The 21,918-nt window shown below is 54.2% G+C and overlaps 1 protein-coding gene across 8 annotated transcripts in view; it reads right to left on the bottom strand.

Moving 5' to 3' along the window:
- LOC143820909 (SCO-spondin-like) overlaps window positions 1-21,918 on the bottom strand; it is a 109,108-nt gene that overhangs the window by 20,885 nt on the left and 66,305 nt on the right. For all 8 annotated transcript variants that reach the window (XR_013225597.1, XR_013225596.1, XR_013225598.1 and 5 more), the window contains exons 63-89: window positions 21,656-21,820; window positions 21,201-21,453; window positions 20,893-20,939; window positions 19,879-20,049; window positions 18,514-18,645; window positions 17,861-18,006; window positions 16,390-16,484; window positions 16,232-16,284; window positions 15,129-15,299; window positions 13,607-13,777; window positions 12,831-12,910; window positions 11,896-12,065; window positions 11,735-11,781; window positions 11,112-11,312; window positions 10,350-10,520; window positions 9,986-10,183; window positions 9,312-9,408; window positions 7,635-7,858; window positions 7,146-7,295; window positions 6,007-6,173; window positions 4,914-5,071; window positions 3,618-3,838; window positions 2,653-2,694; window positions 2,379-2,549; window positions 1,664-1,873; window positions 793-960; window positions 217-348 (exon numbers count right to left, since the gene is read on the bottom strand). Coding sequence is in view for 4 of the 8 variants with exons in the window: in XM_077304264.1 (XP_077160379.1) it covers window positions 217-348; window positions 793-960; window positions 1,664-1,873; window positions 2,379-2,549; window positions 2,653-2,694; window positions 3,618-3,838; window positions 4,914-5,071; window positions 6,007-6,173; window positions 7,146-7,295; window positions 7,635-7,858; window positions 9,312-9,408; window positions 9,986-10,183; window positions 10,350-10,520; window positions 11,112-11,312; window positions 11,735-11,781; window positions 11,896-12,065; window positions 12,831-12,910; window positions 13,607-13,777; window positions 15,129-15,299; window positions 16,232-16,284; window positions 16,390-16,484; window positions 17,861-18,006; window positions 18,514-18,645; window positions 19,879-20,049; window positions 20,893-20,939; window positions 21,201-21,453; window positions 21,656-21,820 (4,011 nt within the window). In the remaining 4 variants the exon portion in view is untranslated. The remainder of the gene's footprint in view (window positions 1-216; window positions 349-792; window positions 961-1,663; window positions 1,874-2,378; window positions 2,550-2,652; window positions 2,695-3,617; window positions 3,839-4,913; window positions 5,072-6,006; window positions 6,174-7,145; window positions 7,296-7,634; window positions 7,859-9,311; window positions 9,409-9,985; window positions 10,184-10,349; window positions 10,521-11,111; window positions 11,313-11,734; window positions 11,782-11,895; window positions 12,066-12,830; window positions 12,911-13,606; window positions 13,778-15,128; window positions 15,300-16,231; window positions 16,285-16,389; window positions 16,485-17,860; window positions 18,007-18,513; window positions 18,646-19,878; window positions 20,050-20,892; window positions 20,940-21,200; window positions 21,454-21,655; window positions 21,821-21,918) is intronic.

Below are 21,918 nucleotides of genomic sequence, written 5' to 3'. Positions count from 1 at the left end.
AACTATCTCAAGTTGTCATTCATGGGCCAGCCATTTGGTAAGCATATACAGGCAGCCAGGAAGCCTTTTGACAAAGCCTGCTCCCACCTCCCTGGGCCCAAAGTCCCCAAATAGGGTTGTTGGCCTGGCTCCTGGCACAGTGGTGGAGCCAGCTCTGTGGGTTTTTCTATATGCAAGCGGAAGACGCTGAAAAGTGTGCATGGAGGCCTCACTCACCACCTGGGCATCGGCAGCCAGGCTCACAGGCCTCCCCATCCTGGCACGCAATGCCTTCCTGCAGGTCCCAGCAGTGGCGTGGGCACTTATTGGCACAGTCCGTCCAGTGCATTCCTGGAGGGCAGCTCTCTTCTGCCAGAGGAGAAGAATCACTTCCTTAGCCACTGGACTGGCACAAGGAGGTGGCTGGGTGGAAGAGGATGTCCACCTTCTCCTCTTCCACCCCCGCCAACTGGGTCCGAGCAGCCTGCCTGGACTTGGCTGGCACAGGAGGAGGAGATGGGCCGGATGAGGCTGGCAGCTGCTGGCCAGGCCCAAGTGCCATAGCCCCTAGAGTGCTGCCATAGCTCCGCTGGCACCTAGGGTTGGGAAATTTCTGGAGTCTTGGAACAATACCTGGTGAAGGGGTCATTGGGAAGGGAGGGGTGCTCTCTCTGCCCTCAGAACCCACCAGATATACCTGGAGATTGGAAAGCCTACTTGCTCTTGGTGGTAGTTGGAACTTTCTGGATATTAAGTACTAGCTTGCCCCCCTCCAATCTGCCCAGTCCTTGAAGAGATGTTCTCTTCACTGACCACAGGGCTGAGGGTTGCAGACGCGCACGTGGTACTTCTCGCCAGAGCAGGGGCGCCCTCCGTTCTTGGGTGGGGGGCTGGTGCATGTCCGGGTGCGTGCTGAGCGCCCCCCACCACAGCTGCGGTCACACCATGACCAGGGGCTCCACTTGGACCAGGCACCATCCACTGCAGAGGAGAAAGAAGGGAGGCAGTGCGGCCCTGGCCCTCTAAGTGGCCCTGCAGGGCCTTCTTCACTCCCAGAGCTTGGCCCCAGGAGAGCAGGAGGCCTCCAGGGATACCTGGATCAAGGGTGATGCCAAGCAATACGGGACTCCCAGGGGCTGCTAGCCCAGGGCTATAAGCAGAACTTTCAGAGGCAGGGAAGCTGCCATGGGAGGCAGAGCCAGCCACAAAATGGCTGCTGCAGCTTACCATGGGTCAAACAGGGATGATCCTTCTGCTGTGGTAGCAACTGCTGCTGAAGCAACATGTTAAAAACTCTGCACACAAAGCCACATTTTCATTGGCCGATCTAAACCTTACTGGGCAACAGGCCACCAATCCCCACCCACGTTCTAAGAACACTCGGCCAGCACCAGGAAACATGTCAGTGGGTACCAGGGCACCTCTGGGCATCACAGGGAGGACCCCTGTTCTACAGAAACAGGCTGAATCCTGAGCTTGCTGTTTGCAGTGCAGCATCTCAGCCTCCCAGTGTGAGGGCCCAGAAGTCCTTTCTGCTACACTTCAACATGTCCGGACTGGTTCTGGGTCTCTGAAGGGCAGGCAAAGGCCCCTTAGCCAGAGCTGGGAGAAGCAATGATGATTATTGCTGCCTTTCTAACCCCAACACTCTAACCACTGTGCCACCCTGGCACTGGCATCCCACCTTTGCAGGCCTGCAGGTTACAGAAACGCCGCTCTCTGTTGGCCACCAGGATGTCCTGGCACCAATGCCCGCCTTGGCTGGGTGGGTTGTAGGTGCGCAGGCGCCGCTGCTGCCCAGCCCCACAGGTGCGGGAGCATTCATTCCATGGGGACCAGGGATTCCAGGTGCAGTTCACGTTCAAGCACTCATCGCCCTGGCACAGCGGGGTGTCTGTGGAAAGGAGGAGAGGAAGGGTGAAGGATGGGCTGTAGCTCTGACAGGCAGCTTTGGACGACCCCCGAAAGAGGGAAGCATTCAGGCCAATCCTGGTTTCCAGGAAAAGAAAGCCCAGGAAACACCTGCTGCTCAATGCCCCGTTATGCCCTACAGACATGGAACTACCTTGGAGGGAATCGGCCTGGCAGTCCACCCCAGTCAGTCTTGTCTGCTCTGCCTGCCAGCCAGCCACTCTCCCCCTGGTCATTCTAGCTGGAGATGTTGCCAGGGATTGGACCTGGCTGGGATCTTCTGCAAACCAAGCAGAGGCTCTTCCAAAGCCAAAGCCTTTCCCCCGGGCCACGCCCTCTAAGCCCTTCCGCCAACCTTCTGCCACGCTCTTCAGTTCAGAGATGGGCAGACCACAGGCTGGCCTTCCTGTTGGCTCCAGGGAGGGAGATGGCCACCTGTCATTCACCCAGAGGGGGGTGGGGGTGAAGAAGACCCCAGGGCGTCTCACCCGTGCACTGGGGCAAGTTGCACTCCTGCTCCTGGAACACTCCCCCCTTACAGTTGGCCCCTTCTTGGCAAAAGCGCATGCGGGTCTTGAGGGCCGGGAGATCTGGGTCACTGCAGGTCTTTGAGCAGGGAGTCCAGGGGGACCACGGAGTGAAGCTGTCCTCCTCAGAGCCTGAGGAGTGAGAGCAGAAAGACACGGAATGTTGATTTCCTAGATCGTCACCAACGGAATGGAAATCCAGCGACTTTGCTGTTGCAAATCTCCTCCTCGTTACCTGGGGTGCCAGAGACGGACTCTTTCGTGGGACCAGCCAGGGCTGTGGAGGAGAGCAAAGATGACTTATTTGGCACAATGGATCACAACCAGCCCTGAGTGCCCCCCCCTCCAACCTCCTTTTGTAATCAGCCATGGACAGAACCCAGCAAATCAGATATACAGTACAGGGCGGGGGGGGGGGGAGGGACCTCCTCCTCTGTCAGTAAAGGGTGTCAGCTACTTTGGGTCCTCACTGGGAAGAAAGAGGGGTAGAAGGAAGTTAATATCTTAAACAAACCAATAGCCTGGCAGGATTTTGCAGGGCCCTGAGAAGGGCTGATAAGATGGGCCTTGAGGCCCCTGTGGCCATGGAAAGCCTAGCAAACTAGCACAGGGGGTGGAGGAGAAGCTGCCATTTCTGGCCAGAACAACATCTCTCCCCCTCCAAGGGTTGTGGGCTTCAGGCTTTGCTGAGCCTCCAACCTCCCCTCAGGGGAACTTGAGGGCCAATGGGAGCTGTGCTAGATTCGAATCCAGTAGCACCTAACAGACCAACATGTTAAATCTATCTTCCTCAGGTATGAGTAGGACTGGAGATCCCAGACTCCTTCTCTCTCAGTCTGAAGGTGGAAGTCGTGTTACGAGGAAAGGGGTCAGGATGCAGACAGACAATGCAACATGTCATCAGAGCAGGCAGGAAATGCTTAGTGGGAGGAGTAATCCTGAAGCAACAACTGTGTTTGCGGTGTGTGTGTGTGTGTAGGTGTGAGGACAGTGTGGGTCCACCCTGACTCATGGACCACACATCGGCCTGGCATGTGTTAATCATGCATCTCAGCAGATGGGAAGTCCCTGGAGCATCGACGGCAACCCTAGGGCATCCTGTCTGTTAGCCAGCAGGTGGCAGCCATGCTCCCCACAGAACAAAGGGCAGCAGGGCAAAGCACCTGTGTCATCTGCCTGTCCCCAGCCCACGCCTCTCACCTGGGCAGTCTGGGGTCTGGCAGTACTTGATGTCCGCTCGGGGGCCAACACACTCCTTTCCCCCATTGGTAGGCAAGGGGTTGTTGCATTCGCGTGACCTGGTCATGTTCCCCAGCCCCCCACAGGTCAATGAGCATGGGGTCCACAGGCTCCAGGGGGTGAAGCCACCATCCACGGGACAGAGGGAAAAAACGCAGGCCAGCTCTCCATTGTGGCAAGAGCTGAGTCAAAGGGAAGAAATCACAGGGTTAGTGAGTTGGCTCTCTAATCCACAAACACTTGAGCTGCGATAAAATTTTTCAGAGGCCACAATAATCTTATGATTTATTTTTATTTTATTAATCGACGCTTTCAGGATTGCCAACTTGGGGTGGTACATAGCATACAATTATAAATAACTGCAATCAACAATAAAAACAATCACAATAATTAAAATTATTCCATACCCACATCAACTGTGGGTCTTAGTTTCTGCCTCCCCATGTGCCATTCAGGGGGTGAGTTACTTTAGGAAGAGCCTATGCGATGATGCTGTTTTCAGTCATTTATTATACCCAACAAAAACTTGGCAGAAGAGCTCTGTTTTGCAGGCCCATCAAAACTGGAGAGGTTCCTGCAGGGCCCACAGCTCTTCCAGGGCCTTCCACTAGAGAGGGGCCAGGACTGAAAATGCCTGGCCAGATGTACATCTCTAGGACTGAGGACCACCAGCTGGTTTGTACTGACTGAGCTCAGGGGTTATAGTCAGGAGGCGCCTCAGGTATGCTGAGCCCAGACTGCGGATGGCCTTGAAGATCAATACCAGAACCTTGAACTTGATCCAGAATTCCACTAGGAGCCAGTGCAGCTGCCTAATAATAGGCTAAATATGGGCCCTCCAAGATGTTCTTATGAGGACCCTTGTTGCTGCATTCTGGACCAGTTGCTGGGACAAGGACAGGGTCAGGCCCATGGAGAGGGAGCCTGGAGGTGACCACCGTGTAGAGCACTGTGGCTAGCTGCTCTGAGGCCAGGTAGGGCACTAGTAGCTTGGCCTGGTGGAGATGGTAGAACACCAGTTGAGCTACTTTACTGACCTGAGCCTCCATGGATACGGAGGAATAAAAAATCATGCTTAAATTCCTAGTGGCTAGTGCAGTTGTTAGCAGTGGCTCTCCAGGGTCTCCGGTAGATGCCCCATGTCCCCCATTCCCTGTTCGAACCTGAGACTTTCTGCTTCTCAAGCAGAGGTTCTACCACTGTCACAGCCCCCCCCACACACACACACACACCGCCTTTAAACTGGGTTCCACTCACCAGTTGCTGCAGGCAGAATAGAGGGTGCTGTTTGGCTGCACCTCTTCCCCAAGGAAAGGCAGCCAATTGGGCAAAGGAGCTGTGGTCCTGCTGGGACTGGAGGAGGAGAGGTTCCAGAACATCTTCAGGGTCTCCTCCGTCACAGTGCAGGGACACTCCTATGCCAGAAGGAGAGGAGGTGGTGCTGATGGTGGCTAGAGTGATAACCTCTCCAATATCATGTGACTTTGGGTGGGAAAGTCACCCTCTGTAGGAAAGGGGTGAGCACTCTTGGGAGCTTCTGCACAGAAGCCACAAAGATGAACACTGCTTTTCCCCTGCAAGCACAAAAGTCCCCTGGAGCACCCAAAGGGGGAAAGCTGACACGGAGCAGCAGTGTGGAATCGGCACTAGGCTGACAAGAAAACTTGGCCATTTCTGAATCCCTTGCAAGCATGGAGAACCAAATGAGACATGGCAGCAGTGTCAAGTCCCACTTGTGGCCACCAAAACTATTTTAGACAAGAATATAGCCATTCAGAAATCACCAGGAGGGCCCAGTCGGCAACAAGCATGGGTTGCCAATTCTGGCTTGGGAGATTTGGCAGTGATGGCTAAAGAGGGTGGAGTCTGGGGAGGGGGCGGGAGCTCAGCAGAAAGGTGGGCTGGTAGAGTTCCCCCTCCCAAGGTGCCTTTGTAGTCCAGAGAAGAGAAATCCCAGCCTCACCTGGGCAATGCGACCCCAGCCGTGGCACAGCCCAGAGCTCTTGACAGAGACACAGACCTTTATCTGTCTCTGGGCCCTGTCATCTCTTCCTCTCACAATGTGAGGGAAACCTTTCCCTTTTCTTTGGAGAGTGAAATCAAACATCAAACCCTGCTCTGGCACCCACCCCGCAGCAGCCATTTTGGGACTGCTTCACCCTGTGATTGGTATTTTGCGATCTTCACTCAAAATCTCCAAAATGCCCCAGGCTTGGCAAGAATGTGGGTTCTTCTGCACCTCCCTCTAACACACCAGCCAACTCAGATACTAGAAGGGGCAGGCTCCTCCAGGTAAAGTCAAAAGGATGACTAAAAGTTAAGACTCACTGAACAGGGAGAAAGGGCCTACCTGGACGCAAGCCCCATTATGCTGGTAGGTGCCGACTGGGCAATGGCACCCCTCTTCGCAGCCGTCTGAGAAGCAGTCCATCTGGCGGGTGAGGTGGGCACAGCTGTAGGGACACCCCTCTTCCTTCAGGCACTCCCGATACAAGCGTCCCACTGGACAGCCCACCTCTGGGAAAGGGGAAGACGGAGACTCAGATTGTTTCCAGGAGCACCTCTGCATGGAATTGCGGGGGAGGGAGATCCAGCAGGTATCTCATCACACCGTTGTCACCTCCTCCCTTGTGTGTCCCCTCAGTCACAAGGGACCCCCAGGAGGCTGCAGCCTCCGCAGTCCCTAATCAGCAACCGGCTGCTCCGAGGACACTAAATGGCTTTCCCAAGCTCCACCACACAGCAGTGCTGGGGACCTCAGGCCACAAAGAAAAGCACTTTCCTCCTGTGCTGCTCCTTGGGATTCGCCATTCCTTCTTCCCAGCCTAAGTCTGGCTGTTCTCACTGGTAGAAGGTGGTTGGGAGATGCAAAGCGATGCTGGGAATGGGCCTGATTCATCCTTCCCCTCAGAATGTAAGCCCACATAAAGACTCTGGTGGCCACATACACAACCAGGCAGTGGGTCCCTCAGCCCCATCTGGCACCAGCCTTCAAAGACACCAGAGAGGGCTTTCCCCACTGCTGCTGACTGCAATCCTTTCAGTGGGGATCACACAAACTGCTGCTCAGCACCAGGTCCAGCCCAGGACACAGGGTCCCCCCAGGGTCTGCCAGGACGGTGGAATAAGGGCCAGGGAACTGGGTTCAGGTCCCCTTGCCTTTCCATGAACTTTTAAAAAAAGAGAAGCTCTGCATCTGGGGTTAGCGCAACCCTTGATGCAGCTTCCACAACTACCACAAATCCAGGCCTTTCAATCCCTTGCGGCAGCCAGAAGCCACATGCACTGCTCAGACTACCCTGTCAGCTCGTGTGTTAATGAGTGGGAGCTGCCAGATCTATGGAGGGAACCACCAGATAATGCAAGTGGGTTTGCAGTACATCAATGTGCATTTCCATCTGTGCATCAAGGGATGCAAATCACTGTTTATAACTTGCGCAAATAATTTAATCACCTGCCAGAGTCCAAGTGTCAGAGGGGGAAACTCACCCAGGCACACCTGCGTGTTGCATGTCTTGCTCTGCGTGGCCAAGCCATGGCACTCTGGCCAGTGACACTGGCGGCTGCGCACCTGCTCTCCCCCCCCACAGGACACGCTGCAGGGCGCCCATGAGGACCACTCGCCCCAGGCCTCCTCCTCTGCAAGAAACAGGAAAGAGTCAGGCCAGCCCACGGAGAGAACACCCCCCTCCCCTTGCCCACCCCCACCCAGGTGCTTCCCAATGCAAACTGGCCACTTTGGAACACAGGACAGGGGAATCCTCATGAAGAACAAAGAACAGGGTCCCCCCCCCATGCCACAAGTCCCATTAGCAGTGGCCTCTCCCTTAACTTGAGGCACTATTAGCCCCCCCCCCCCCCGCTCTTCCCTCTCACCACAGGGGCTTGGCCCTCCTTTCCCCTCCAGTCATCCTCTGCTTCTTGAAGAACTGATCTGCTTGAGCACCCACCAGGGTTCTCCCACCCACCGCTCCTCACCTGGGCAGACCTGCTGATTTGGGCAGGAGCTCTGCTGTTCCCTGCTGCCCACGCACCCACGGCCTCCGTTCTGAGGGGCTGGGTTGTCGCACTGGCGGAAGCGGAAGCGGACTCCTTCCCCACAGCTCTGAGTACAGGGCGACCACGGTCCCCAGGTGCTCCAGCCTCCGTGCAGGTGGCAGAATGGGTCCACATGACACTGCAGGTGTCCAGCCACACAGGTGCTGGGAAAAGAAATGGGAGAGGGGGGGAGTGCTGACATTTAGTCAGCACTTTTAACATTCCTCCACATGTGTACTGAGCTAATAGCTAGAATCATAGAATAACAGAGTTGGAAGGGACCTCATGGGTCATCTAGTCCAACCCCCTGCACCATGCAGGACACTCACATTCCAATCACTCATCCACTGTCACCTGCCACCCCTTTGAGCCTTCACAGAATCAGCCTGTTCTACTGAGAAACCCCTCAGGAACTTCTTCCGGAGGTTTAGACGGAAATTCTTTTGAATTAATTTCATAGAATCATAGAATCATAGAATCATAGAGTTGGAAGGGGCCATACAGGCCATCTAGTCCAACCCCCTGCTCAACGCAGGATCAGCCGAAGGCATCCTAAAGCAATTTCATCCCATTCATTCTGGTTTGTCCCCCTGGGGCAAGAGGAAACAATTCTGCTCCATCCTCCATATGGCAGCCTTTTAAATACTTGAAGATGGTTACCAGATTCCCTCTCAGTCATGTCCTTTCCAGGCTAAACAGACCAAGCTCCCCTAACCTTTCTTCATACGTCTAGGTCTCCAAACCCCTCCCCATCTTAGAAGACCCTTTGAGGGGAAAGACGAAGGTACGCTGTCTCTTGAAAGCTTCTGTTTTGGAAATCTTGCTGGTCTCAGAAGTGCTTCTGGAGGGCAGACAAACATAGCTACCCCCTGAAGTAATCTGAGGGGCAAGAGAGCACTAAGAAATGGCCTCTGTGTAACATGGAGGATCAGGTGGAGTGGGGCTGGAGGCTTTCGGGGCGGAGCCAGGAGTGGGTAGGACTTGGAGTGTGGAGGGATTTCAGTGGAGAATAATGCTATTGAGACCACCTCCCAATCAGCCGTTTTCTCAAGAGGAACTGATCTCTGTCTCCTGGAGATGAGTTATAATTCCAGGGGAAAGGATCCTCAGGCTACATCTGGAGGTAGGCATCCCTAGGAAGGCCAAAGGTGTCTTGAAGAGGGAAGGGAAATAGGCAAGGATTGGTAAAGATTTGAGGGGGGGGGGCACTTCTAGGCCCAAAGAACAGTGCAGCTGGAATAGGCAGTTCTGGAGCTGGAGGAAAAAAGGCTGGCAGGAGAGGGGACGTCTTGGCTCTTCCCAGGCCTGGGTGCCAGAGGAGAAGCAGAATCTGGCTGAAAACAAGACAAAAAGGGCTTCAGATTCTCAGCACCTGGAGCTCAAGGCTTGGGACAGGATGCTCTCTGTTTCGTGCTTTTCAAAAACGTTATTGACTTTATGTGAAATATGACAACGAAATGTATGTGATATCTTGAATATCCTAAAAATAAATAAATGAATTGCACCCTTTGGGCCTGGTGGGCTCATTCTGTCAGGACTTGAGGAAGACTGCAAGACCTTTGCCCAGGTGGCCCCTTCTCTTGGGAGGCTCCATCTGTTTTTACGGCTCACACTTACCAGTTCTGGCAAGGCCCGTAGATGTCTTCCCCTGGTTCGGCGTATTCCCAGGGAGCTGGGCTTGACCAGGAAGAGAGATTGTGCCCCTCGGGAGCACCTGCAAAAAAGGAAGGAGAAAAGTCTGGCGGAATTACTTTCCCCTTCCACTATGCTCCCTCCACTCTGTCACCAATTTCCATGACCTTCCAAGAACAGATCCTAGCTCAAGGTCACCCAGCTAGCTGCACGTGGAAGAGGAGTGGGGAATCGAACACAGCTCTCCAGATTAGAAGTTGCCACTCTTAACCACGGCACCAAAGCCAGTGTTGCCATTATATATTAAAAATTCCCCTGAAAAAGCCTGAAAAAGCAAAATGCATAGGGAATTTTTAGAAATTTAGCTGAATAATTAAGCATATTTTTACCTGATTTTGCATCATGGTCTTTGGCTCTATTTTTTATCTGCTCTTGGAGCAAGCCTGCCCATGCCTTAACATACACATCTCGTAACAGAAATGGTAAGCTGGTATTGGACTTCAGGATTGGCTGGGAGTCCCCACCCCCTGCAGGATTCAAGTTTGGCAGAATCCTAGCTGGGCAGGTGGTGGCAGAGTGTTAAGGTTAGACCCAGCTCACCCAGCCCAGCTGGGCCTGGCACCTATACCCACTCTCATGCACAGGTGGAAAACACTCACCCAACCAGCTGGAGCGGTATTTGCAGCGACACTGTGCGGGACTGATGCACATGCCATCCTGGAGCAGCTGCCCCCCTGGGCAGGCACACGCTGGCTGGCACTGCAGGCTTACCAGGCAGGTGGTGTCAGGGTGCAGGTCCTCACAGGTACGTGGACAGGGTTTGCCACATGGGAAGGACACCTGGCCTCCACTGCAGTCTGGGGAGATTGGAGGAGCCCCTGAGGCCAGCTGTCCTTCCTCACCACGGAGTCCCTCCCTAACCCAGATGCAAAGAGTTCAGCTATCTTCAGCAGGAGGGCTGTTCCAGGCAGCCCCTCCTTCCCCAGCCTTCCCCCTTAGCCGCAAGGCAGCCCTTTCTGGCACCTTCACACACAGTGATCCCATCATGGCAGAGACGGCTCTGCCGGGTTCCCTCTGGGCAAGGCAGGCCTCCAAAGCGAGCAGGAGGATTGGTGCATTCCCTGCTCCGGGCAGACTCCCCAAGACAGGCGTCGCAGGCTGTCCAGGAGCTCCAAGAAGTCCAGCCGCCATCCACTGCAGGACCAAGAAAGACATGCGATAGGTCTGTAGGGGATGGACACATCCCGGCTGGTACTGGGCCACAACAGAAGATTCCCTGGGCAGTTTCTCAGCTTCAGTTTAGTGGGGGGGGGGGTATGACTGCTGAAGCAATTCAAAACCAAAAGGAGCTTGTTGAGAGGGAAGGAAAAGTGTCTTTGGATGACTAAACAAACACTTTTTCTTTGAAATCAGAGTCCAGTAGCATTGTGCTACTTCAGACCAACACTCATTTGACTTTTTCTTTGAGATATTTGCCTCTGATGGCCTTGCTTCATCCTTCTGGGAACTTCCCAAAGCTCCACCACCTTTTCCCGCCTCCCCCTTTTCCTCTTGATTTAAAAACAGATTCAAATGGGATCTGAAGGTGCTCTTGGTAAGGAGGCTCACCCTCTCTTGCTTCCTTGGGTACATGATATGGGTGGCCATAAATGAGACAGAAAGAGGTGGATTCCCCCATTGTTGAAGCCGCTGCCCCAGGAGGACTTCACATCTTGGACATGGATCAGATGCTTGAATCCAAAAGTCCCACTGCCAGCCTCCCCCTTGGCCCCAAAGGGCTGGTACCTGGACAGAAAGTGACCGTGGGGCACCCCTTCCTCTCAAGCTGCACTCCGCTGTTGCCATGATACTCTTGGGTCCCTTCACACTCAGAGCCCCCATTCTGGGGCTTGGGACAACCACAGGTACGGTAGCGGGTCACCATCTCACTGCCGCACGTCTTGGAACAGGGGCTCCAAGGGGACCAGTCGCACCAGCTTCCCGGAGCTGGAGCAGAGAGAGGGAAAGTCAGGGTTTGCCAGATCCCTCCCCGCAGGGCTTTCGACATGGGGGCTGACCTCCCTGTGACAGGGGAATGTGGGCTGGCTCTTGCAGGTGGGCCTTTCATTGGAATTTCCTCCCACAGGGTGGCATAGCTTTTGCAAGATTTAGGAGTCAGCAAGATATATGATTTAGCCCATTCAGGGAAAGAACAACGCAGAAAAACATTACCTAAACTAGGAAACCCTTGGAAAAACATCTACTGCATCAACTACCCTTTATAACAGCGCAGTAAAATCAAACACCTGCAAAAATGTCTACAGCTGTATTTACAAAACCCAGATTAATATAATGTAGGTGTTACTATATACTTATTTCTCCCCTTTAGATGCCACTGGGCCTTCCAGGAGCTCAAAGACTATGCTCACCTGCGCAGGTCAGGTAAGTGCAGGACAGCTGCCCTTGAAGGCAGGTGCTAGGGGAAGAGAAACAAGGAGACATGCTGAGACCCCCACCCCAAGCCTTGACCTGGTCATGATGGTGCTTCTGGGAACCTCTGCCCCCCACCTCATATTGCCTCTGGGCTCACCAGGTGTTGCAGCCGTCAGCATGGGGAATGGTCTCCCCTGGCAGGTACCGCTGGCCAGTGAGCAGGTCCAGGCAGGGGCAGATCTGCTTCTCCACACAGGCTGTGCCGTTTCTATCTAGCAGCTTCCCATTGGTGCAGTAGCAGCCAGGCTCACAGGTCCACAGGCAGTGCTGTTTGGGGGGTGGGGGGGAATGAAGGGGCCAAGGAGGAAGGGAAGACAGAGGCTCAGAGAGCCAGGAGGCAGACTCAGTGGGCAGCCCCCATCAACATGAGGGTTCAGAGGAGAAAGCCAGCAGAGAGAGGAAGCGGGTGACAGGCCCTTCTGGGAGGGTAGGTGGGCAGGAAGAGCAAAAAAGGATTGGTCATAAAGGGAAACAGGAGAGCTTCTGGCCAGGCCACTTACAGTCCAGATACTCAGAGCTTGTGCACAGCAAGCACAACATCTGCCTGCTCTGTTGAGAACACCAGCTTTTGATCTAGAAAGCAAGGTGCTAACCCTCATGGTTGTGAGAAGCTCGATAGGAAGCATTGGTACATCATGCAGAATGGGATGGAATGTTTGTTCTGTACACAGAGTGTGGGTTTGGGAGGCTGCATATTAACAGCCACAGCTGACTCATTTCTCACAACAGGCGACTATTAGCGGTCCTGGGTTCTTTCTTCCACAGGAGCTGAAGCCTGACCTGAAGGACTCACACTGGTCACTTCCCTCACTGCAGCCTACCCCTCACTCTGCTTATCCTGGAGCCTGGGGACACAATGGCATGTGGGGGGGGGTTAATTCTTAGAGAGAGAAAAAGGCACCGGGATCCATCCCATCTCTCTCCCCCCTGCCAGGGCGAACATGGAGCCGGGGTTTGAGGCCCAGAGGAGAACCAGGCCTGGGAGGCATGAGATGGAGACTGAGTGGGGGGGGGGGAACAGAAGAGCCTTACTGAGAGGTCGTCACAGGTGCGTGGGCAAGAGGGGCCACAGCTGCTGTACACGGAGCCCTCCACAGCAGAGCAGTCCAGTCCTGTGTGAGAAAGGCAGCTTCATAAGGAGGGCTGCTGTGGGAAGAACCCCTCCTGGGCCCGCCAGGGGATGGATTCCAGCGCCATCTCTGCCAGGAGTCAGGCCTCTCCTGCTGGAATCTGTGGCAGGGCTCTGGGGCAGGAGGACTTCTGGGCACCGCACTCTCCCCGTGCTGAACATGCCTGCACCACTGGGCATGTTAGTGTAGCAAGGCACACCTCTGGTGAACGTCTGCCCAAGACATCTGCAGGCACAGAACCCCATCCAGCCTCCCCAGGGCGACGGGAAGGGAGAAGGCCCACTCTCTCTTGACGGCTGGGGCCATCGTGAGGCTCCCCAAAGGGAAGGACCGTGCCATTATCAGGCAGCACAGCTCAGCACTACTCTCTGAGACCTGCTGTCCAGCATCAAGAACCAAAAGGTTAAAGAAATCCAAATATACACCCTCATCATACAGTATCTCCATGAACAAAATTTTGCAGACATATGAAATACGGGACAATTTAAAACAAATTTAGGCCTAAATGACAGCCTCACAAACCAAGTGAAATCATCAAACAATACTTTAGAAGGACCATATGACCCTGACCAAACTCTCGGTCTTGCATTAATTCACGGGTGGGGGCAGATTTCCGTCTACATGGTGCCCCCTCCCCACCCCTAAAGTACCAGATGCCTGAGGGAAAGGCTGACTCACCTGGGCATGGGTCCACATGGCAGGCCTCCACGTTGGTGGGCGGCCCCTCACAGTAGTCGCCGCCCCTTTGTGGGGCGGGGCTGTTGCAGGCTCTCCTCCGGCTTCGCATCCCTCCTCCACAGCTGACAGTGCAGCCGGTCCAGAGGCTCCACTGCCCCCAGGCCCCGTCTCCTGCAAGAAGGTACCGGAAGAGCAATCCTCATATGGCCCCAGAGCCACACACCGGTTCCCTTTGGTTCCTCCTTCTCTTCAAAAAACTCTGACTCACTCTTGGAGGCCACTGACACCTTCTTCCACACTAAGAGGTCGCACAGCTTAAGGCCAAAAGGAAGCCATTTTTCTGGGAGGCTCTTCAGCTTTGTCCTCACCAAAGTCTAAGCCAAGGGGCACTTTTAACATGAACACGTTTTGTTCCGCAATAAGCCCAAATTGCCCAAACTGACCTCATCAGATGCATCTGATTCATCTCTCTGTCTGAAACGATGAGCTCAGGGGCACAAATGCTTCTTTCTGCTGGAGTAAACCCTTTCAAAGTCAATTCCCCTGTTGTCCCCCTGACTGAGTCCGGCCACATAGCCATGACCGGAGGTGACAGGTATCATGGAGAAGTGCCTAGCATCCTCCAAGAAGCAGCAGCCCAAATGTTTTTGGCAAATTAGCCTTTGAGCACGTGGCCCGATTGCTGGCAACCGCTGCATCTCACACCAGGGCCACTGCGGAAGTCCCAACAGGGATCCCAAATGGCATTTTCCAATTCTGATGAACCCCAAGTGGGAGATGCTGAGGCCAGATTTCTGCACTGGCACCAACCTCCAAGGGTGACCTGCCTCCCACACTGCCACATCCAGCCACAGCTGCCTCTCTAGACCAGAACTCTTGAGCTTGAGAAAGGTTGGGGGGATGACGTGTTGGGTCGGGGTCCTGCAGGCCCCTTGGGAATTCTGCTGCACTGTGGTGGGAAGAGCCCCAGGAAGGCCTGCCACAGCTGACCTTCAGCCTCGTGGTGAAGACTCTTGTGCTGGGGCGGCAGCTGTTGCCCAAGCAACACCTCATGAAAACCAGCATACCCAAGCAAATCTCAAGTCCCCAATGGGCCCCTTGCCCTGGCCCCTTTCTAAAAACACTTAGTGGGCCCCAGGAATGGGGGGGGGGCACCATGGTTTGAGACACAATTCTCTTAGAACAGTTTGAGAGAACTCTGCCCCACCTACCTGCATAACAGGATGTCTGTTGTGGGAGAGGAAGGGAAAGGTGCTTGTAAGCCATTCTGGCACTCCTTCAAGTAGTGAACAGCGGAGTACAAAAAGCTGGCTCTTCTTCACTGGCCATTCCCCACTGGGGGACTGCTCTGCTCTGGCACAAACGTGGAGCCAAGGGAGACCAGTGCAGGCATCCCAGCACGAGGGAGGGCCCATGGCACCAGACCCAGTGCCCCTGGCACCTCTTTTGGGCAGGCTCTGCTTTCTGCCCTTCCCACAGCCAGGGGAGAGGCCTGTGAGGAGACGAGACGGGCCCCACTCACGGGCGCACAGCTGGACTTGGCAGGGCTTGTCTTCGCGCTCCAGCCCAAGGCAAGGCACTCCCATCCCAGATGGAGGGGGGTTCGTGCAGAAGCGGTAGCGGTTCTGGAGGCCCAGCCCACAGGCAGCCGAACATTCACTCCAGGGAGTCCACGCAGACCACTGGCCGTTCACTGGCAAGGAAGGACCAAGGGAGAGGTCAGGGGGGAGCTGGAGGGGGGAGTTTAGGGCTGGGGAACACGCAGGGCAGGATAAGGAACCCCACAGGGCCACAGCTATGAGGAGCCATTCCAACCTTTGCTGGATCCATGACTGGGTGGGCTCATGACCAGCTGGCCCCCTGATTCCCATGGAGGAGAGTGGTTGCATGACTTGTTTTGCATGCTTGTATTCTAGTTGTTTGCTGCTGCTAGTGCCAGTGTGCTGTTGTGTTTAAGAAGCCGGTTTGATTTGTAGCTCTAACCTGGTGCGCGTGTGGATGGATAGCCTCACTCTTCTCAGAGTTCCAGAGAAAGATGCTACGGCCTTCTCAGCAGAGCTGAGCCGAGGGCAACACAAAGGTGCACGTCTGTTTCCCTCTTTCTCCACAGCACACTTCTTGTGGGCTACCTGTAGCGTGCATGCTGATGCGACCCCTTTTGGGAGGCGAGCAGCAGTGCTCGCTGGAAGTTCTTTGGCACAAGTCTGGCTGGGAGGATTAGGGCCGTCACTGCTCATCATACTGCCTCACATGGATCAGACCTTTGTGCTATCCAAGTCAGGATTTTGTCCACTCAGACTTGCAGAGCCTCTCCAGGGAATCAGGCAGAGGATTTTCCCATCATCTCCTGCCTGGTCCTATTTAACTGAAGATGCTGCCAGGGGCTGAACCTGGGACCTTCTGCATGCCAAGCAGATGCCGTGCCACGGAGCCACAGCCCCTCCCCAGGAAGTCAACAGGCTTGTCAATAAAAGCCATGTGTCCAGCCAGCCCTCCTCCAGGGAGTGACAATTCTGAGGCTCTTTGCCAACACAGAGGTAACTTTGTCATCCCGGGCCACTGTCTTGGAACGGGTTGTGTCAACAAGCTCTCCAAGCATGAAGGGTGTGCAGGAGGCATCCTTACCATCCCCGCAGGTCTCTCGGGAGCAGTTTCCCACCTGGCCAGCAATGCAGGAGCTGGAGGAAGGGGAGAGAGAGGCCCTGTTGAGCCTGAAGGGCAGTCGGGGGGGGGGGAGGGGGCAGGATGAAGGCAGCAGGCGAATAGGAGGTGGATCCACTGACCAGTTCTCACAACCCTTGGGGACCTGCTCTCCAGGAGCATACAGCACCCCATCCTGGGCACACGGGCACTCTTCTTCTGGCACACAGAGACTATCCTGCAAGGCAAAGTGGGAGAGAGTCAGGAGTCACAGGCCCTCCCCTCCCCTCCCGGTGTGAGGGAACCGCAGCCGTTCTTATCGGTACTCCTCCAACACCATCACAATCCAACCCTTGAGCCCAGCCAATCCCACAATTCTAGAGTCAGTTTAAGGCATGCAAATTATTTTAGTATTTTTATTTATTAGATAAATGTCTAATGAATAAAATAAATAAAAATAATAAAAAATAATTTAAAAATTAGCGTAAGTATCTCTGCCTAGGTTTGTTCCCTTTATTCTGTTGTTTGAGGGAAAGAGCAAGAAGCAGAGCTCCAGAAGGCATCTGGAATGGCTCAGGAGTGTTTCTCCATAGCCAAGAGTAGCAGCAGCTCCAGGTCTGGGGAGGCGCTAAGCAAAGAGCACCCAGAACCCACTTCTGCCACCTCCCCGCCGTGTCTCTCTTTCCACCCACCCATGTGTCCCCCCCCCGCTGAGATCGCACATCCTTTCTCCAGTTGCCCGCCCTCCCACTACCTGCCTCAGTCACACCCTTTCCCAGTGTGTGCAGCTGAGAGTGCTGCCATCATGCACCACCAGCATGCACATCCATGTCTGTGCTGGGAGCTGGGAGCATGGGGAGCAAAGTGCATGTACGTGAATGGGCAGGAAAGGGCGCACAGACAAGTGGCAGGGATGGGGTGGGTGACAGTAGGCCGTACCAGCAGCCTTGGGACCTGGCTGCCGGACTTAACCACGAGGGCTTGAAACCTGGCTGTTTTGCAAGGCGTATCAGTATCAGAAACCTCACGCCCCGTGACTCATGCATGCCATTAAGTCTCACTCTGATGGTGGAGGTGCTAAGTTGTCAGCACTTATATACATATACTGGGGGGGGGGGATTGGTACAACACTCCTCAGATCATGTAAGTGAAAGCAATCACATCTGAACAGTAAATTAAACAAGAGAAGATGAAACTTGAACTTTTCTCCAAAGCAGAGCTTTTTTGGAACAGGGGAGAAACAGATGCCCTCTGCCTGTGTTCTGAAGTGGTACAGGCCCAGTTCCACTGAATATAATGAGGGTGTATTTAATAGATCAGGATGAGTAGAAGTAGAAAGGAGCAAGAGTTCAGTAGCACTTTAAAGACTAACAAATGATATTTGTGGCAGAGTATGAGCTTCTGTGAATCACAGCTCATGGAAGCTCCTACCCTGCCACAAATTTTGTTGTCTAGTTGCTACTAGATTCAGGCATTTAATGTGGACAGTGATGGTATATTTAATGCCGATTAGCATTAACAGGGGCAGATCACTCTCATGCAGTCCCACTGAAAGTCTGTTCCATGTCAACCCTTGAGCCACACTGACTCTCAGGCTCCACAAGCAAGACTCACCAGCAGGACAGTCCCTCGGGGGCAAAAGCAACCAGACTGGCAGGTCCCATTGGTCGTGGGTTCCGTGCTGAGCTCTGCGCAAGAGGCTGGTCCCTCGGCACACTCCTGCCATATCTTGCCATCTGGGCACTGCCCTGGGGCATCACCTGGTGTAAAAGGGCAAGGGTGGGGAACCAGACGGAAGCGATTCCTGCTGTTCCGGCACCTCCTGAACACCCATGAAGCTGCCTCCCGCTGAACCAGGCCATCGGTCCATCTAGGTTGGTATTGTTTACTCAGACTGGCAGCGGCTCTTCAGACTCCCTGGCCACTGTGGCCTCTCACATGACCTACTGCTTACTGTCAATTTAAGTGGAGATGCCGAGGATTGAACCTGCTACCTTCTGCATGCCAAGCAGATGATTTACCCCTGGGCCACACTATAATACCCTCAGAAGCAGCAGGATAATGATGCTCATGGCCCCATGAAACAACTTGAACCAGACGGGGCGGGGGCAATGCTGGGTCTTGTTCCTCCTCTTGCTTCCTTTAGCCCCAGGCAAATGTGCAAACCTGCAGCTTTGCTTGGAAGCAAAATACATTTTCTCTCACCACTCCCCCGGCAAATCACAGAGTGGGCTGTGATGGATGCAGAGATGTAGCTCTGCGCTTACCTGTGCATGGATGAAGGTTGCAGGTGGCAAAGTCAATTCTGCGCAGGACGGTGCTGGCCCGTGTGCGGTTCCGGTAGCCACCTCCACATGGAACTGAACACTGTGACCAGGGACCCCACTCCCCACCAGAGCCTAGTAGGAGCGGGGGGAGAGAGAGCAATGGGCCAATGAGCCCCACAAGAGCTGCTCAACGCAAAGCCCGGCTACAGGCCGGCCCCTCCCAGAGTCACGTCCAAAAATATATAAAACACATTAAACGCAGCTACATTTTGCACCAGTTGTAACTTCTGGGTCACAGTCAGGGGTAGGCCTGTATACAGTGAGTTACAGAAATCTAGCCAGGATGTGACCATCATGTGCACGGCTGTCGCCAGGTGTTCCAGGGCCAGACAGGGCACTATTAGCCTCGCTTGGCGCAGATGGAAATCTCAACTGGGCTACTCTTGTGACCTACACCTCCATTGACAAGGAGGCGTCAAAAATCACCCCAAAATTCTTGAGGGTTTAAATGCATTTGGTCTATGGTCATTCTGTGTGCAATCACTGAGACCGAACGTGCAATATTACACAAACTGATTCTTTGGTTTCAATGTTGTTTATAATGTTTTTCATGTTAACTTTATAATAAATACATATATTTTAATTTTAACCTATTTTCTTGCTCAACCTTTGCATTTCTCAGAAAGCAGCCACCAGTTCCTCTGCAGGGCCAGCAACAGGGCACAGAGACCAACACTCTTCACTGAGTAGAACCTCGGAAGATCCCTGCTGGGTCAGACCAGGGAGGGTCTATCCAGTCCAGCATTCGGTCTCAGGGGCCAGCCAGTTCCTCTGGCAGGCCAATATAGGGAAGAGAAGCCAAGGCCTTCCCCTGAGAAGAACGAATAAAGTGCCCTGTTGGGTCAGAGCAGTAGCCCATTGAGTCCAGCCTCCTGTCTCATACAGTGGCCAGCAAGTTACTCTGGACAGCCAGCAATAGGGTGGAAAGGCCAATGCCTTCCCACGATGATGCCTCCTGGCTCTGGGATTCAGAGTTTTAATGCCTCTGAATGTGGAGGTTCCCTCGGTAGCCATGGCTAGTAACCACCGACAGATTTATCCTCCATGAATCTATACAATCCCTTTTCAATATTGTTCATTCCTGTGGCCATCCCAGTTTTGGTTTGACAGTACTGGGCAGCACTCTGCACATGCATCAGGGCATGTCTTTTACGTAATACCATGGCATTCAAAAGCAGCTCCTTGGCTGAACCCTTCTGCTATTCTGTGCCTGGGAAGGAGATGCCTCTGTCTTGGGCTCTTCTCTCTGACCCCAAGCTGACACACTATAAGGACTGATTCTGCCCCCTGCCCCAGTCCCCTCACCAGGGCAAGCCTGCAGACTGCAGAATTCAATCTCCACGTTGGGCCCCTGGCAGAGGCGTCCTCCAGCCAAGGCTGCTGGTTCGGAGCCAGAACGGAAGCGGCGGCGTGTCCCCACATTGCAGGTGCGGCTGCAGGAGCTCCAGGGGGTCCAGCTGCTCCAGCCGCAGTCCACTGCAAGCAGGAAGGAAGGAAGGAAAGCCATTAGGATGATGCCTGTTTCCAATTCTGTGGATTTTATGGAACACTGGGAGAAGAGCCAGCATACAGTCTCCGGAACTCAGAACTGGGAAGAAGTACCATCCTGCTTTGGAGTCACGGAGGAAGGACTTATAATGAATTCAGGTCCCTCCACTTCACTGGGAAACAGGCTTGCCACCCTCCAGGTGGGAATCAAGAGAACAAAGTGAAAGACACACAGGAAGATGTATACAAATGGGGGGGGGGGGTGGAAAAGTGTGGCTCAATAAATCTTGCAGTTATCAGAAGAATCCCTTCCTTCTAGATATTAAGTTCCTGTCACCAGAGTCTTTAATAATAGTTAAAACAAGACTAGAATCCTAGGTAATGTCTAGGAGACTTCTTTAGCTTTGTAATAATAATTACACGTGGCCAAAAAAATTCAAAGAGAACCCCAGGTGTCTTGGGAACAGAATACTTATGTGTGAAGCAGGTTAGGCACAGGTTAGACAAAGGGGAGCAGAATTTGGCCCTGCAGAATCCTCCATGGACTTCAGAGATCCATAAGAACTTTAGCCGAGCTTTCATATCTAAACCCCCACTGTGCCATGCTGCCTACTTACAGGATAGGCTGCCCAACAGCCCAACACCAGAAGCACCCCCTGTCCCTCAATCCAAAGGCTACTGTTGCTGCCTTGGCACCCTGCAGCTTTCTTCCCTCTCTGAGTTTATTTCCACTCCAGTTCTGGCGTTAGCTCACTCGTTCCCCTCCCCATTTCCTTCTTCCTCCCATCCTGAGCTAAGGGTAAAGAGTTTGGCCCTCTTGGCCACCCTTACCTGAGCAAGGCTCCGTGCCACACACCATCTCCCCATCCAGGCAGGTGCTGGAAAGGAAGAGAAGGGGGAAATATGCACAGCTGACTCCCTTCTCCGGATTACCTGGAAGGAGGGAAATTGTGGGGGGATGGGGGACTCCAACATGCCAAGCTCAGGGAGAGGAGGCAGAAGGAGCTTCCCCTTAACCTGCCACAGTCTGAAGGGAAATAAGCACAGCAGCCACCAGCTGAGAGCTCAAGGTGCACTGACTAGCGGAGAAGGTGGATCCCAGGCAGGAGACCCCGCAATTCCCACTGCTTTTCCTTTACCAGTTGTTGCAGGCATCGAGTGAGACGGTGTCCCTCCACTGGTAGAGCTTTCCCTGATGATAGCACGGACACTCGCTGAGGGGCACGCAGTGGTCATCCTGGAGGAAGAGCCCGTCAGGACAGGAGCAGCCATCGGTGCACTGGGAAGCACACTCCACTTTGGTGCCCCGGTCCAGGCAAAGGCGTGGGCAGGCTCCTCCTTTCTGCTGGCATTCCTCGGCCGTCTGGTAGACCATGTTCCCTGGGCATTGCGCTGAAAGCAAGGGGCAGGCAGAGGTTCCCAGTCGGGACAGAGGGCTGGGCACAGAAGGGGGCCTGGGGTTGGATAATGGGTGGAGCTCTGCCTGGCCAATCTTGCCAGCCCCCTTCTGAATGCACCTGCTGTGGAGGCAACCCCCCTTGTCCTGCCCATTACTGCTCAGAGCGGAGGGCTCCTGTCTCCCTTCAGGCCACACCTTTGCAGGGCTGTGTATTGCAGTCGTGGGTCTGGATGAGGGGCCCGGAGCACTCAGGGCCCCCGTAGGCTGGGTTAGAGCAGGAGCGGTTGCGCGTCCGAACCCCCGAGTCACAAGGAGCAGAGCATTCGGACCAGGCTGTCCACGGGGTCCAGAGGCCTTCCACTGGGGAGGGAAGGTCAACAGGTGGTCTGGGCCCTTGGTCCAGGCCACAGCCAGCGCCCCCCACACCAAGAGATCAACTCTGTGTCATGCTACCGTAT

This window comes from Paroedura picta, chromosome 11 (genome assembly GCF_049243985.1).
Source record: "Paroedura picta isolate Pp20150507F chromosome 11, Ppicta_v3.0, whole genome shotgun sequence".
Classification (NCBI taxonomy): domain Eukaryota; kingdom Metazoa; phylum Chordata; class Lepidosauria; order Squamata; family Gekkonidae; genus Paroedura; species Paroedura picta.
The sequence above is the reverse complement of the archived record's forward strand: the minus strand, read 5'-3'. Positions and strand labels throughout refer to the sequence as shown.